Source organism: Triturus cristatus, chromosome 1_2 (assembly GCF_964204655.1).
Source record: "Triturus cristatus chromosome 1_2, aTriCri1.1, whole genome shotgun sequence".
NCBI lineage: Eukaryota > Metazoa > Chordata > Amphibia > Caudata > Salamandridae > Triturus > Triturus cristatus.
Window position 1 is genome coordinate 710,993,940 of NC_140580.1, and position 18,435 is coordinate 711,012,374.

At 41.8% G+C, this 18,435-nt stretch overlaps 1 protein-coding gene across 1 annotated transcript in view; it reads left to right on the top strand.

Moving 5' to 3' along the window:
- Positions 1–18,435, top strand: part of EPHA8 (EPH receptor A8) — an 876,683-nt gene that overhangs the window by 815,819 nt on the left and 42,429 nt on the right. Inside the window, exon 12 of the mRNA XM_085608587.1 lies at positions 13,484–13,693. Within this exon, the coding sequence (XP_085464713.1) occupies positions 13,484–13,693 (210 nt within the window). The remainder of the gene's footprint in view (positions 1–13,483; positions 13,694–18,435) is intronic.

Genomic DNA, 18,435 nt, shown 5'->3' on the forward strand with positions numbered 1-18,435 from the left:
AGGGATTTTTTTAAAAAGTAGGGATGGGGGCTGCCGATTAATGCCCCTACCGCCAAAAAAGGCTTTCTGCCCTCCCGAAAGGCAAATCAGGGCAATAGCCCCCTATCTGCTCCCCGCCGGGTCAGAAAGCCCACTAGGCACCAAGGATATGTTTATAGTCATGCCAGTGAGAATCCCATAGGCAAGGCTCGCTCCCTTTTTCTTTAGGCACAGATTTCAGTAATATTTTTATTCTCATCTGCAGGCGGGGTAGAAATCCACTAGAAACCAGGGAGAGTTTGTGTGCATGTAAACTGGAGTTTGCCTGACGTTCTGCGTGTACTGACCTTTGGCTGGCATGTTGTTGGCGATGTGTGTGGACCTGCACTTGGCTAATGATGTGGGTGGACTTGCGCTTGATGGCGGTGTGTTAGATTAGTGCTTGCCTGGTGGTGTGCGTGGAGTGGTGCTTGGTTGGCGGTGTACGTGGACTGGTGCTTGGCTGGCTGTATGGCTGGTGCTTGGCTGCAGGTCCAGACTGGCCGTAGCAGGCACCAGATGTGTCCCCGGTGTACCGGAGGGGTGGGGGATGGTTTTCTGGCAGTGGGGGCTGGTTTTGCAGCAGTGCTGCAATATTGGGCCCCAGTAACACAAGCAGGAGTGGTGTTTTTACCTCCCAGGGCCGGTCGAGCAGAAATCTGCCAGGGTTGGTTGCTGTTCCCAGTCTGGCCCTGCTTCGCTGGTGGTGTGCTATGATGGCGCAAGGCTGGCAGAGTGTGTGGGTACCTCACTTGTGTGGGTGTCCAATGCAGAATTGGCTAAAAACGTATTTTAAAAAAAATGCAGCACTTAGAATTCGCTGGTCTATACCCTTAATGCCTATGTTTTTGGCCCTTCCCAGTCACAGGCCCTTGCCCACCCACACAAGTGAGGTATCATTTTACTGGGGAGGCTGAGGGAAACACTGTGTTGTAGGGCATTTGTGCCGGCATGGTGATCCCACGCAGAAATATGTGGAAAATTGGATTTTTTCATCTAAATTTGAGGTTTGCAGGGGATTCTGGGTAGGAAAACGTTATTAACATCCCTGACAGATCCAAGAATAAAGGGAAACTGGGATATGCCCGTGGATTTTTAATCTCTAATTCCCCCTGGCCAATAATCTCTCTAAGAGCTCCCTGAAATAGGTTGAACTCACCCTGACTTTTAGGCGTCAGGGTGACCCGATGATGAAGCATGACACCACTAGGGTGTGTGAGGGTAAATAAAACAAAATGATTTGTTTCCTTCCCCACTTCCTAGTGGGTTACTATCTTTAGCTTCACATAGGGACTTCCCATCACTGTTGGATCAGGTTCCACCTGAGGTAAAATGTGGATACGATTTACGTACCAGAGGAGTACTTTTTGTGGTCTAGTGTTAGTACACGGGAGGGTGTACTCCCTCTTGAGAGTTCCTCTCGGCCTTCGCGGTATAGAGGAAGGTCCCTTTTTCTATTTACCTTTTTTGGGCATCACAAATTTCCGATTTCTCCATTTCACACAATGGTGCTCAACAAGTGCCTTTTCTGTTCCCTAATGCATGAAATAATAATGAATATGCCCCTAGTAGCCACTTGAATAATTGCAGCTTCTTAAAAAACTATTCAAGTAATTGCAATTGGCTCTAGTTACATTTAGTACCAGCTTGTAATACTTCAGGTTGTGCATGTCTTCTTAAACTCAGGTTTCCCAAAAATTCATATTGAAAATACCTATTTTGTTCAGATTTGTTTATTGATTAGTTTCTGCAACTGTCATTAAGCTTTTTCTTCCTCCTAACATAAAACACATCAATGGATTAGCATAGATCAGGCATAGGCTGTTTTGAATATAAGAACATTCAGTTTGCTAATTCACGTATACACATCCAGTTAAAAATAGCTGCCAACAGTTAGAAATTTGAAGGCACTTGTATTTACTAGCGATCGCTAGTAGCTATGTATATTAGGATGTCATTACAGTCTTCAATAACAATAAAGACATTTATTGAAACCTGCATTAGTGGCTCATCATCATTTACCAGATTTAGCATATTTATTTAGCGTGTAGAAAACCAGCAAAATCACTTGAGTACTGATGGCGCGAAGGTGCTGACACCTTAATCTTATTGTAAAGAGTCTTCAAAGATATTTCACCGTTGGTCATATGGACGTTTGTAAGTCGACTTAAAGCGCTATAAGGCAGCAAACATCTGTAATACATTTAAAACTTGTGGGGACAATGTGACCCCACAACAAGGACCAGCGATCAATAGGAACATTAAATGGGACTAGTTTAGAATATTGATCAATCCTGTATATAAACAAAATAAGAGTAAATTCACGAAATACATTAATATAGTTTGCAGACTGATATATCTCAATATGTTGAGGTGTAATAATATTAGATACGGAATGGTAACAGCCACAACTAGAATAAAGTAGATTGTTGCAAACAGGTGCTTGATAAATACAATTCTCCATTCTAACATAAACATAGATAGAGGACAGACTAGTTAAAAGTGTATTTCTAGCCAGGGAGCATAGAAGGTGTCAGCTTGGAATCGAACTTTTGTAGAAGTCCGATGAAATAGAAAAAGTGTTCTGCATAAAGCTTCACACGGGGGAGTCCAGCAAGAAAGAGATCTATTCCCTCTAAGAGTCGGGGAAAGTCTTCCTCAGTAACTATGGAAATACCAATTAAAATACTAGTAGTTTCAAAAACATCCTTATCTCTCCTTACACCACCAAAACCAACCAAATCGCTGAATGTGAAAGAAATCATTACACTCCCTTAGGTTCCCATCTAGTTGAAACTGGGGCAGCAAAGCTCAGTCTTGAGATTCCCACCATCCTGGTACATGATAAACAGAAGGCTTCCTTTGTCCAATATTTCTCCAAGTTTGATGCCAGCTTAGTCCCCACAGGCCTCACTATCAGGCGTCTAATTCAAACAACGAGTCTTTCTCTAGCTAATGAGAAGCATGATAGGTCACCTGCAAAAGGAAAGAAACAGCCTTCTAGCAAGGTTAAAACACATACTTCAATTGAGGCCTAAAAGTCAGGCTAAGTTAATTCAGAAGACAAAAAGCTTTGGTTACATGCTTATACATACATATACATAAATAATGGGAATAAATGATAAACATGGATATGCAAACATGATTACATAAATCAATTAATCAATTCAAACATGCTTATGAATGTATTCCTAATAACTAGAATGGTTACATTCTATTAGTCGGTTAATTAAATCTGGTCACACATATATGAATGTCGTATATAAATATATAAATGCATAATTTTATTGTATAAAGGGTGGAGCCTAAATTACGCTGCTCCAATAGCAAACTCGTCTATGTACATTGATATGGTGAGGCTATACGCCTTTAGCTATGTGAAGGACTTTTCCAGGAGTTGAATCTCACTTGAGTTGTACATCTAGTAATGCCTTGTGGCACTTATGCTTTGTAGAAGACTTTTCAAGCAGGTGCTTTTAACTCAAGAGGGACATCTAGTAATGACTTGAGGTACCGCAGCTTTGTAAAAGCATTTTCAAGGAGCTGCTTTTGACTAAAGCGGGACATCTGGTAATTACTTACAAGACTGATGTCTTCTTAATTATTTTGAACAGTGTTTCTGGCTCGACAGGGACTTCTAGTAATAATGTGAGGCAACGTAGCTATGTCGAATGCCACACCCATCGGGTTTGCCAATGCTTGTTGACTATAGTGTGAACTTGTAGTGTTTCCCTGTGAGCCTGTGGTTCTTTACTGTGTTCACACCATAGGTGAAAGCTGCACAAAAATATCAACTTTATATTAGCTTTACATAGAGAAAAAGTCTCTCTTGCGAGGTTTAAAAAGGTCCTAAGTGTAAATATGCTAATAATGTGCCCATGTTTGCCCTCTTTCATAAGTGTTGAATGTTGCAGCATTTTCTTGAGTAAGCCCTCAATCAGGTTCATGCTATGAACTACCCTGCTGGGCCAAGGGAATTACTCTGCTAACCAGCATGTAGATAAAAGGATCCCTTAGACAGAAGGCCCCTTTGGTGACAATTATTCTACTCCTGAGAGAAGAAAAGGGTGGTGGGGAAATTTTCATGGGCTAACTAACAAACACTAACTGAAAGCCTTGTCATGGTCTTTGTCACAGAAACAAAGGGAGGTTTGCTTATTTCTGGCACCACTCACTGAAGGGACTCCTGTTTGATGTTTCGGAGGGAAGGAACCAGTTTACTATGTAAGTTAGGGGCAGAGCTAAAGTCTCTGAAAGAGCTGTTACTGACAAAAACTTGAATTTGTCCACGTGAAAAATCTCAGGATGCTGTGCAGGGGGATGTGCCAGAGGTGAAGAGAGTGGCATCTTTGGATTGTCCAGAATCGTGAACTTTGTAGACCTCTCCATTTGTACTTTTAAACCACTCGCACAATGGAGAGACTCTGAGAAGTAATGGGAACTGCAGAAGAAAACGAAGGAAGGACTCTGAGGATGAACCAGTATCTGAAGTGGTGGGACTCTTTGGATTTGCACTTAGTTGGAATCTGTTGGACCTGTGTATCCAGGACAGGGGACACCAACCTCCCCTTCCCTCTGGGGGACAATATAGACTTCAGACTTTCGAAGAGAGAGTTCCTTAGAACTGGAGGGTACTACTATGAGGGGATTCCCTGACTCCTTCTGGGCAGACAGGTGCCATGAAAGTCACCAGGAGGCTGTTGTACCCAAGGAGTCCAGGCAGGCACTGCAAACTACCTTGAGGACCATGGAGTGCTGCTGATGGAAGTCCTCCAGGATAAGGAGTTTAGCAGGATCCCAGACTGAAGAGTGGGTCCTGGACACTGCACAGCTCCCTCCTGCTATGAGGGGAGAGCTGGTTGCTGGAGTTACCCTGAGCTCTCCCTCATTGAGGGGTGAGCAGTTAAAAATGTCTCCCAAAACGTCCACACCTTTGGTGGCAGGAGTGTGCCACCAGGACCAAAGCACAGGAAAACTCCATTTAAAGTGACCAAACAGAGGCAACAATACCTTGCTTTCCAACTGCTGCTCATAAGCAGCATTTATGGACAACACCGGATTGAGGAATTTCCGAGTAGGATCGACTTTATGCCTACAAGGAGCCCATAAGACTGTGGGGCCAGGACCCTAGAGATTTAATTTACCCCTGCCCTGCTGCACCTACGTGGTTGTAAACCTCCCTGTGGGAACCCCATTGCTCTTGGGAAGAGAACAGCATGCACCTGAAAAGACACCCCACTCCCAGTGTCCTGGAAAAGTGGAATGCCAGTTGCCTTCCTCCCACATTGTAGCCAGCAGGCGGGAGCGAATCAAGTTACTGGCCATCTCCTCTGCCGGCACCAACCATTGTTCTGGGAGGAGAGCAGAGCTATCCCGGCTTGGCCCATGTGGTCTTGGGCTCCTGCACAACTCACCATCAGTATCCATGTACCCCACATGTGGGAGAGGAGAACCCAGCTTTAAAATAAGAAGCAAAAACGAGGCCCCATCGAGCTAGTGGGACAGAAATAAAAGCTGTGCATCAATGCTGCATCAAAGGCAGCCCTACTGCTCACTCCATGGAGACAATGATGCCATAAATCCCCACATTGAGCTCCAAAAAGTTCCATATTTGGCTCACTGTGCTCCAGATGGTATGGGGCACTGCAGGAGACTTGCTGTTAGGTTGGGGGCTACACAGGAGTTCACCCCCTAAAGCACCATGGGAGCCTCATCTTACATTTTGGTTTGTTAGCCTCATTCTCCCGGATAATAGAAAACATGACCTTGAGAGAGGTGTTTTTTCTAAGCATAACTTGGTTCAGTTTGGGATCTGGAACATATGACTGAAGGTTACCAGTAGATCCTGTGGTTTAAGTAGGTTAAAGATAGAAGACAGACTCACATTTTGTTGAACATTAAAAACGTCATTACAATGTGCATAGATGACTAACTCACGCTATATATTGTTTTACATCAGAGAAATGTGGTTTCATTCTAAAGTTTTGTAATATTTGTTTGTATTGTTGGGGACTGTATTTTACTCTTAAATATTGTGACGACAACCTAAGATAGTCATCAGGTCTTGATTTAAAAAAAACACACCTAACATGTTGTGTTAGGCTAAGAGGGTTGTAATGTGTTATTATTAGTACTGCACACTTGTGTTGCTAACTTGAAGTGGGCATTTTGTATTGGCTTGGGCAACTGTACACTTTTGCTGCCAACTTCACATGGGCATTAAGTATCATCGTATAGGGTTTCAGCTTTGTGTGTAGACAAGATAGGGGCATCTGGTAATGGTGTATGATATGTCATCATTGTGCTGACTAAACTGGGACCTCTAGCAACTGTTTGTACTACTCATTGGTTTATTACAGTCAGACCTATTGGCTTTAGCAGTGCTTTTTGTGAGATCATTTTTAAACTTCAATTAGGGATATTTACGGTTGATTCCGAGCTCATTTACTTGACTTTGATCCAAGTCAACTCATTTTGGAATATTTCGATTATTCCTATTTCATTTGATCAACAATTTTCAGTACTTCCTTTATATGATTTTGCACATATTTTCATTAATTGTATCGCTTGTCTATTCTGGGTGTAGCATAGACTGGGACATTTTAGGGTGGTATATATTTTTCAAAACCCTCTTTGAGTGGACAAGTCCATGGATGGCTCACGATTCTGCTTTTAAGTAGGTAGGGTTTAAGCGAAAACATTTCTTTTAAAAATTCCTGTTTCAAACTTTGGTTTATCTGCATCAGTTTTCAAAGGAGCTGAAGGGTGCTATTTACAATGTTCAGCTAAAAAAAACGCAGGTTGCTGGGAATGTATTTATTATGACAGCACCTGATGAGCACTGAACATTGAGTACACTAGAGAGCATGCTTGTGGAATACAAATGAGTTTGCTATGCTCAGAGAACAAAGAAACTAACTTGAGAGGTTGAACACATGTTACAAGGTTTCCACTGCTTGTGCTCTGTAGATGCAATCCCTACAAAGGCTTGCAAATTCATTGCTATCCATTCAGATTGGTGAATAAAAGCAGCTGTGTTCATTCGAATGAATAAAGGCAGAGCGGATGAGCCTGCCTATCATGCTCCAGAAAACAAAAGAGGGAGGAATATCAACTGCAGCAAAATGTCACAATAAATAGTGAGATGTGGTCAGATATTTAGATCAATAAAAGTATTAATGGTGATGGGAGAATAGAGAGGCAGGATCACAAAAGTGGATGGGTGATGCAGGATAAGGTGTTGTTTATCTCTTTCCCTGTGCTTTCATACTTTAGGTTGTCTTGTGCCAAAACAATCATATCCTTTCACCATGATACAAGAATGTGTGTGTGATGTCAGTATAGGTTAGGTACTGATAGGATACACATCCAGTACAAGAAACAATGTTTAGACACAGTTTGACACTTTTCCCCTTTACACGTGTGCTGTAGAGTGCAGCGCACATGGCATGTGCTGCACGCATGCAAAGTTGGAAATGTTTTGCGAAAAGAAAGTTTCCTCATGCTTAGTGACTGGCTCGAGGTGGTGTCAATTTGTGGTGTAAATCCCACCCTACCAATGTTAGTAGATAAGGATTTGCATCAAGACCCATGGTGGTTGCATGTGAACACCCGTATAACACTCTTGGAATGCCCCATTGATGCAGAGTTTTGCAAAGTAGAGCCAGATCTCCCCCAGCTGCATCTCCTTATGTTATAGTCTTGGCAAATGTCCCAGAGTTGAGGGAGGGTCAGATGGAAACAATGGAACAGCTCATGGCCAAAGCATTAGATTGACTGATGAGGCATTTGAGAAGGGTCGGTTGCATTAATAGACATATCATCATGACCAGAAGAGTGGGGTGGGTGGGTCAATCTGTTAGACATGTAGCTGGTTATTCTATAATAATCAACTGAAATGACCAATGGGTGATTGGGGATCTGCTAAGGGAGCTCCCAAATAGCCCATCTCGGGTATGCAGATTTTGACTCTTCCATTAGGCTACTTTTAAAGACTCATTAGGCCTTTGATCTTTGAACCCCTGGGTGGGGGCACTGCTGCACTCTGTCCTACTGCCCCTTTTAATGCAGGTTCAGCCAGACTCGAAATAAGGGTTGAAAATCCCTGACAGACCTGGAGTCCTGTGACTGACTGACCCTGTCCAGTTAGACTCTTATCTGGTTAAACAGCATGGAACACCAAGTCAGAAGGGGGTGCTGTCAATAGGGGCAGCTAAATGCTGTCTAAAAATAGCAACTTGGAATGTAGCAGGTCTTAGTCAAAAGCTGGGTAATGCAGAGTGGAAAAGTATTGTGATGGAGGAGGATGTTCTATATTTTCAGGAGACCTGGGCAGTTGGTCCAATCTTTTTGGATGGGTATCAATCATTCCAAATGGCAGCAGTCCCTTCTCCTACTGGTAGAGTGAGAGACGGTATTGTGACGTTAAAATCAAATACGTTGACCTTAAAAGTCAAAAGGTTTGACACCCCTGTCCCTACTTCCATATTTTATTTTGTGAAGGTCAAGGTGATTGGCACTGGGGATATAGCCTCTGTGATGGACTGTTTAGGAAAGGGGATTTACTCAATTTGTGTAGCATCTTCTAAAAAACACATTAATATCTTGTGTTTGGGAGATTTTAATGCCCACCCTTGTAAGTATATAATGAATAAAGTTTGTGGTTTAGTAGACGATGAGGGCAAGGCAAACACCCATTTTACACATAATTATTCTGGCAATAGGATGTTAATGATTAGGAACTTGGAGGTAATTAATAGGATAGATCCAGTCATAGGGGTACTTGCGAAGACTTTTGCCCGCAACAAGTACGAGTTAACTATAGATTTTGTTCTAGCCTCCAAGTCTTTGCACAGGAAAATTACCAAAGCCGATCCCAAATTCTATCCATACAGTGACCATGTAATCCTCTTTTTGTCCATAATTTGGGAGGGTGGCAATATCAGTGCAGCAGAAAAGGCCCCAAAGCGATTTTTTGCCAGAAAGAACGTCTTTCAACTAAAATGGGGCAAAATCGATAAGGAGAAATTGGTCCCACAGATATTATCTAAAAAGCTGCAGGAGGTATTGATGTGTTTAGATCCTGATCTTTACATGGAACGTTTACTAACAGTGTTTTCTGAGATATAAGGAGAAGTTAAAAGCAGTCTGATTCGAACTAAAACTTCCTAAAAGACCCTGCCAATCCACTGGTTTAATGCAGCCTGTGCACAGACTCTAAGTGATCAGCCCAGTGCTCTCAGATTGTCCCCTCGAGATCATAGACAGGTTAGGGAATTGCAGAAACTAGATAGAGTAGCACAGGAAGCTGTATTAAGGGGCCTGAGGGAGGATGCGTGGGTGAATTTGTCTCGTGCCGCAATTACAATGAATAGCATGGATTTTTTTAATGCGATAAACGCTCCCTTCCTCAAAGATGAAAGTGACCCAACATTGGATATTCATGTCAGTTTGGACACCTGGGTGGCTAATTTTGGACAGATTTTTGGGCTAGTTGACGCTGCCCCGACCTCTTCAAACATTATCACGTGCATAGCATCTACGGAGCACTTGGTATTTGAGTTGGCTGAGGTAAGACGTGGGCTGGTCCAATGTAGCACCGCCAAGGCCCCAGGTCCAGATGGGGTACCTATAGATTGTTTTCTAGAGAATCCAGAACTATGAGCCCCACTGTTGACTAATATCTATAATGTAATAAGTAAGGTGTGTCGCCCCGGCTTCCTGGAGAAGCACTGTAATAGTCCCTATTTACAAAAAAGGGATACATCGATACTGCAAAATTATAGACCCATCTCTCAAATAGACAGCACTGTAAAATTCATAGGGCGCTTATTGCTGAATAGGTTGGAGGACTGGGTCCGAGAAAGGAATATTTTGATATTCAGAGCAGTATGGTTTTAAAAGGGGTAAGGAGCGACAAATCAATGCCTTAATCTGAGCCTGACAATTGCGAAATATACAGCGGCCAAGACTAGAAAGATTTTTATGTCCTCTATGGACCTGTCAGCCGCATTTGATTGCGTGACCTAACCCAAATTATGGCCTTTAATGGAGGAAATGGGGTATATATCTAGCCATAGCCTTTTTATTCTCCAGATGTATTAACAAGCCACCGCGTGTGTGCGCCATGGAGGGGTAGTTGTGTGCCCGAGACCCTTCCAGATTCTGAGGGGTGTTGGAGAAGGCTGCGTCCTCGACCCTTTTTTATTTTCGATTTATACTAATAGGGTGGAGGCTGCAGTCTTGGGGTCAACCTCAGACGTCCCTTTTTTTAATGCAGCTCCTCTTCTAATACTGGTATATTCAGAAGATGCTGTATTAATAGCAAGAACAGGTGTCGCTTTACAAAGATTGATAGCGACCTATGTGGATTTTATGAAAGGCTTGAAGTTGTGAGTGAACAAATCAAAATCTTTTGTATTAGTGGCAGGGGCATGTCCCAAGAAACTCCCAGTCTTTCATATAGGGTCATGGAGGCTGGAGGTGGTGGACACTTTTCCCTACTTAGGGCTTCTGTTTGATAACAAGCATTCATGGTTAAACATGGTGTCTAACAGAGCCCTAATAATGGAAAGAAGTGTGACGGTCATCTTCAGTTTTAACTCCGCCGTTACATGCGGGGCACAAGTTTGGGTGATGTTAAAAAATAGATTCTTTGCAACAGATAGAGGATGGGTTCTTTAAGAGATTATAAGCCCTTCCCCATAGCTGTTCTAATTACAACTGTCATGTTGAACATGGTTCCCATACCTGTCTGATACTATTAGACTAGCCCCTGTTTTATTATGGCACTCTATTTGGAGGAGGGATACTGACAATGTAACCCAACCATTATTAGAGATTGCCTATCCCTGGATAATGCACATAAGATAGCCTCGCTGCAGTATGTAAAAATGACACTGCTTTCATTGGGCCTGGCTGACTTATATACAAACCCTAGTAGTTGCCTGAATCTCCCTAAAATGAGAATTAAGGAAATCTTTTTAACTAAGGCAGCATGCGAGAGAGAGGAGAAAAATCGAATCAAATCCTCTGTAAGGTTATATCTAATGACCCTCCGATCCTGCAGGGAGGAAACTGGTATTTAGAGTTTGTGGTGAACCCACAGCATAGATTTATACTGGGGAGGTTTGGACTTAATTTTATTTTCCTGATGATGTGTTTTCAAACTAAGAGGTACTCAGTGGCTGACTTAACAATGTGTCCCTGTGATGGAAGTTCAGAGCAGTCCGATCTCCATATAGTAGTTGTCTGTACTTTTTACAAAGAGCAGTGGATGTTGTATATTCACACTCTTTTGCGTAAATACAATTTTAGACAATGTCATCCAACCCTTTATTTTATCAAAAAAACTCAGTGATCCACTAGTATGTTCGGCAATAGACACATTCCTTTGGTCCTCTTTGAAACGGAGGAGAGCTTGTAGAGGTTGGATGCTTCGAGGAGCTGTGATTTTATTTATATTTGTTGACACTATGCACTTGATAAAACCCACCCTAATGTTGTTGGCCATCTCTGGAATACTGTGACTGAATACTATATGATTCAATTATAACTTAGATGCTATCATGCACTTTATAAACCCATTGATTACGGTGATGGTGATTGTATGCTCTTTATACATTTTAAAATTGGTCTTCTAGATTTTATATTGTTCTACTAATGAATTCGATTTGAAATTGATTTTTTTTACTGTCTTGAATTTGTGTACTTTATGTGCTGTGGAAACACTGCAAAATAAAGATATATTGACTGACTGACTGAGATGTGGTCAAATATTTAGATCAATAAAAGTATAAATATTGACGGGAGAATAGAGAGGAAGAATCACAAAAGTGGATGAGCGAGGCAGAATATGGTGTTGTATCTGTCTCCCCCTGTGCTGGCACAGCTTAGGCTGTCTTGCGCGAACACACATACCCTTGCACCATGATGCAAGCGTGTATGTGTGATATCAGAATAGGTTATGTACTGGTAGGGTACACTTCCAGTGCAAAATACTATGCTTAGACACAGTTTAACACTTTTCCCACTTTATATGTTTGCTGTTCAGTGCAGCACACATGCAAAGTACAGTACACATGCAAAGTTGCAAACGTTTTGCAAAAAGAAAGTTTCCTCAGACTTTATGCCTGACTCGAAGAGGTATACATTTGTGGTGTAAATCCCACCCTATGAATGTTAGTCGATAAGGATTTGCATCAAAAGCTGTGGTGGCTGCATCTAAACGCCCGTAAAACACCAATGGAATGCCCCCTTGATGCAGAGTATTGCAATGTCGCGCTTTAGGGTTCCAATGCAAACCAGGATTCGTGTTGGAAAGTAAAGTAAATCACAACACTTGTATTCCATTTGCATCACTTTTGGGATGCAAACTAAGCATACTGGGCCAGATGTACGACGTGCAAAATTGCGCCTTGCAAATTGCGTCTCTTTACAAGGCGCAATTTGCTATTTACAACAGTGTCATTAACACTGTTCGATTCCCAATGGGCTCGCAAATTGCGAGGCTCATTAATATTAGTGAGCCTCTCGCAATTTGCGAGCCCATTGGGAATGACAGGCCCTCCCAGGTATGGTGGCCTGCTCGGCTCAGCAGACCACCATGTCTGGGACTGCTTTTAAATAAAGCAGTCTTTTTTTAAATGCAGCCCGTTTTCCTGGGACTACTGCCTGCCCTTAAAGAATATTTTTACAGCCAGTCAAAAAGTGGAAGGGGTCCAAATTGCAACTGCATTACCACCCTCTTGAAGAGGGTGGTAATTTGCGAGTGTTTTGCGACCGCAATTGCGGTCGCAAAACATTTCTACATGGGTTAGAGTGTTTCTATTTGAAAGGGAACACCCCTTCCAAATAACGAGTCTCTAAACACTTTTTTGCGAGTTGCAAATTATTTGTGAAACGCAAAATAGTGTAAGCCGATACCCAGACTAAAATTGCATGTGCAATTTTACGATGTACATCTGGCCCAAAGTGTTAGTACTGCCTATGTGATGAAGCATTAAAGAATGCTTTCCGAGTGGGGAAAGGGAAGGATCATAAGGATGGTTTTATATGCCGGTAAAAGTTAATTGTTGTGACTAGACTGATTTCTTAATCCCTTGGTTGCCACGTACCCTTGTTTACACATTGCACAAACTGTAGCGTACGCTGTTTAAGTGCTACAATGCAAAACAAGTGGTGCTTTTTTACGGCTGAGGGAAATAAAGTAATTTACTTTTTAGTCAGCATAACAGTGTTTCTGTGGTGTGATTGTGTTTCAGCCATTATACTGAAAAGGAAATGCAAGGACACACACAGAGAGTATTGGTAGAAAGTTAAGGCATGCACTCAGGAAAACGTTTAGGTTACGTGAATGAATTTGTGCAAAAAGTGAAAGGCAGTTCCACAGTACCTACAGAGGTAGAATTAATAACACCTGAAAGAAATTTATTTTACTGTTTTTCAACTTTTTTATTTTTCTTAGAAACACGATGGTCAGTTCACCATTATTCAGCTGGTTGGAATGTTAAGAGGCATTGGATCTGGCATGAAATATCTCTCTGACCTGGGATATGTTCATCGAGACTTAGCAGCAAGAAACATTCTAGTGAACAGCAACCTGATCTGCAAGGTATCTGACTTCGGCCTCTCGCGGATCTTGGAAGATGACCCTGACGCAGCCTACACCACTACAGTAAGTCAGCTCTCTTGAATATATAAGGCTTAGTTTGTGTAAATTAAAATTTGAAATATATGGTACCATCTTTGGTGATTCAATATAGAACAGTTTGAGGAGACTTGGTTGCTGGTCTGGAAAAGTTTGACGAGACTTGGCTTCTGCTAGACTTTTGTCAGAATTTAGTTAATGGGTTGTTTATGTTCAGCCAATGGAGGTTAGAACTGTAGTGACCATTTAGCCAACAGTGTATACATCACTGTCCAAAGTTGTCCATTTTTCTTGCTTAGGTACCTTATCCTTCTTCTAGAGAGTGACTAGTAGCCCAGATAGCAGTCCTAACTCTTGAGTATTGCCTGTCAATACAACTATAAAGATGCCTGTCTTGTTATTGAAGTAGATGCCTGTCCCTTGATACCTGAACTTGGGCCAGTTCACACTTGCTGTTTATCTACTGCCACATAATAGTGACTACTGATCATTGACGATCTGTATTTGATTTGATCTGGAAGTAAAAGGATCTCTAAAACTGAGAAGTACAAGATAATGTCATAACCGGACTATATTTTCTCACCATCATTGTTGGATCTCAAATTAGTTATGACCATTAGACGTGTAATGTTTTTTTCTTTTCAAAAGAGGGCAACCCTTTTAATGTAAATTGGTGTAGTAGGTTTTTATATTAGATGATGTTCAGGGGTGAATTTATAAAGCATACTGCTACCCAAGACTGGGGGTGCTGATGCGGAGAGTAAATTCCAAGGAAATCAATGCAGGTGCTTATAGTGAACATATACAGATCAATGCTTTACGTGGCTTCATGAAAGTGAGGATAGGCAAACAGTTTAACAAATTTGGGTCCAGAAACAAGAAATGCGAACCTCCTATTTAGAATGGTAGATGCACTCTATGTTATCAAGAACCACTAAGGAATAGTTTATATCTCACTGGAGGGTATTTTTAGTGAAAGGAGAAAAACAAACATTAAATCAGTCAGAACGTTATGGCCAAGACGAAGGTAGTTGTCTGTTGAGCATCCAACTCCCACTCACCGCTTATGGAGCAAAATGATAAAAAAGAACATTGTGACTCATTCTCTTTTTGCCATCACTCTTTACCACCGTTGGAGACCGGGCAGTGGTTCTTCTTCACTGTTTGGCACAACTCTGTGGCACTCCTTTCCCTCTCTCTTCAAAACTATCCAGGGCCATCTACCACTCACAAACTAAAAAATGTAGCTTTTCCTGGCTTGGCCTTTTAGCTTGTAGTAGTTTGTTTTGAGTCTCTTAGAACCATTCAACGGTTTTGGGTGTAAGAGAGCTTTAAAAAATATTCTTAACATAACAATGTGATCTGCATCTTATGGTAATTGTGCATGTTGGAGAATGACAACAGGACAGCTACATTTCGAGAATAAACCTAAGTAAACCAAAATATTGGGGCTTGAATGGGAAAATATCACACAATCATCGTTTATGGTAGAGGAAGTGTCAAAAAAAGAGACACACATAAGTAGACTTTTGCTAAGAATGTTGTAGACGTTTTCCACTACTGGGCATTCTTCAATTATGACTAAGCAAAAGAAAGAGGTGTCTTTCCAATCCGCATTAGTAGTTTATTCTGGGCAGGAGGGGAGTGACACACAGGGTAGAATCAGTATGTACTATAAGTGAAAGACGTATGACTCAGGCTCCTGGGATTCACTGTCAAACATGTCAGAGGTGGCAGTGCAGAACCGTGCCCTAATTAATATAAAGCAGTGAGCCTATGAGCAAACCCAACTTGGCTTATTTTCTGGTGAACACACTGTGGTGTGGCACAAGCCGTTCTTATACTTGTGAGCTGATACCAAAGTACATCTGCCTCTTGCTATTGCTGGATCTCTCAGCCTCCTCAAGGGATACAGTACCCCAGAACCCTAAACTGGCCTGGTTCCAGTGCTCTCTACTGAAGGAGGAGAAATCATTTCTCCTTGACATCAGCACTGCTGTACAAACTCATGTACTTTCACATCTGGATGGTGGATTCACCCTGTGCCATGGTCTACCAGGCTCCAAACTGATCCTCGTTGAGGTCATCCTCAACGAGGATGCAGCATTCCTCAACATGGACTTGAAGAAGAATGATCACATCATCCCAACACTGATGCAACTCCACTAGCTTCTCTTGATATCTCACACCATCTAACAAACTAGTAGCATCATCTACAAAACCATCAGAACCAACAAACCAACTATCTGGGTGAAATGCTTACCACCTGAGGTGGCTTCAAGCTGGACACCATTGGAATAGAGATAAGAAGTGTAAAAAGAAAAATACCAGGTAAAGGTCTCATCCATTTATGCACACAGGGTCTGGAACAACATTTATGTATCCATTAGCACTTGCCCACCCTCATCCACCTTCTTTCTCGGGCGCATATTCACAAACTGCATTTTGTAGTAAATTATGTAGAACTTCAAAATGTACTTCAAAATGCTATTCATAAACCTAGTTCTGGAGTTTACGCCTATCTATGCTATTCATAAACCTAGTTCTGGAAGTTACGCCTATCCTGAACCTACATGTGTGGAAACCTCCGCTCTCACTGCCATAGATCAAGGCTTTAGCAGTAAATGTAGGAGGAAAACAGGATTGTGGCTGGAAAATGGGAAAAAACTTATGAATAAAAGGGGAGGTGTTAAGGGAGGAGAAAGGAAAGGTATTGGGAGGGTTAGGCAGGGTCAGGGTGTTGTTTAGCGAAGGACGTCAACCCATTTAGCAAAGAGTAAGGCCATAACTATTCACAAACTACACTTCTAAAGTTCCTACAGCCAAAAAGGGACACAAAACAGAAGTAAAGTACTCCAGCTTTGAGCTGGAGTAAATGGAGTACCACACAAGGCCAACCACTGCTATTGCAACCCCCTCCCAAAGAAAATAATGGAGTTAGGGACCTAAAATAGAACCCCATAGGATACAATGTTTAATTGAATTACAATACATGTAATAGTTATACATATAAATAAATATAATGTAATTTAAAAAATACTTTTTGTAGATAGTCTGTCTTATTTAATTTAATTAAAGAATATATTAATATGCTTTTCGGCGTTTACCACAATAATTGTTATTAAAAAATAATTACATATATTTTAAGACATTGTATATATCACCTTTTTATTTTTAACCAGAAATCTGTTTATTGACTACTGTTCAAGACACACAAAACAAATAACAAAGCTGTCACAAGCATATAGAAATGTCCGACATCTAAGCTCTAATGTAACATATGAGGAAAGAAGTTCTGCTGTGAACTAAAACAAATATGCATATACTCAAAGTGGAGAAGTAGGCTCATCTTTAGAAGTACATTGATGTTGGGACAGTAGGCTGTTTGACAGAACACTTAAACAGCACATCAACAGAAGATGGGATATCTACACATAGTAAGAAATAAAAACTAAAATGTAAACAGTAACATGATGGAGGTCCTAGTGAAGCATATGTGTAACAATGTCTGCATGTGGAGACACATGGTTAAGAGAGCATCAGGGAACCTGACATGGGGTCAATTGTACAGGGGGGAGTAATGGGTTTAGATGGCTAAGGGTGGCCCCAGCATGCTCAAGTGAACCGTGGGACAAGATGGATCCTCAATCAAACTGGTTAAGGGCTTTAAGCCTGGGTGGTGTAAAGCAGGAGTGTTCCATCCAGGTATGGTAAGTTATTAGTGATTGCCATATGTGCTTGAATTTTTCATCTATGTGGAACACCCTATGGGATAAAAGTTTCCCCCTCTCGGCTGCAGGTCAATGCTTCCGGTTCACCAAGTGAGAGAGTGGTGAACACAAAATACCCCCGAACTGCATGCCATGTTGAGGTGAGGTCCGTTTCCCGCAAAGCACGGGTATCATCTGTGAATCCTCCACTCTGCATGCAAAAATGAAGACGGACCAGGGATCACTGGTTTGGTATTTTGTATTCTGTACTTTATATGCTATATTCAGAACACTACAGTCAGATTTTTCAGACCTTGATCACAGACACTATTGACGTCTTCAGACTGCTCATAGTTTCACATTTGCAGCAGCACCTCACTGGTCTTGACAAAAGCAACAACACCTCTAATGGGGGTCATGAGCTGAAACATGTTGACCATTTTTGTCATCAACTGCAGTTATACACGTTCCCTGCCAGTGCCCTGTTTTTAATCCTGGTCCAGTGATGTTCCAATAAAGATACATTGCATACCCTACAGCTAATTTTAGATCCTCACACGCTTTTCTTTTACGCTGTGTCCCCTACCAACCATTATCTCGGAATTGAGGTATTTAGCACCTACCTCTTCAGAAAAAAACATTGTGAGCGCCTCCCTCTCAGAGAGGGGTTTGTAGCCCATGCCATGACTAGGCATCATGGTGCCAGGAGAATCCCAATGATGAATCATGCCACCATTGGTGGGTGAGGGATTTCGTCCTAATAAAGGGACACTCCACTTTTGCTGAATCACATCTTTAAACAATGGTTTCTGAATCACATCTTTAAACAATGGTTTCTGAGGGCTTAATTTTGTGATATATAAAAGTTCCAAGGCCATAACATGCCAAAGGCGTGTGAACCACTGGGCAATCGTCGGGGAATATGCTTTTTTCCAGTGTAGTGCAATAAGTTGTTTGGTCGTGCCTAGCATATGGACTATTAGTCGCCAATCAGAATGTCTCACTACTTCTAGTGCCAACGGGCGGATGCCTAATATTGCTGTGTTGTATGAGTCAGGG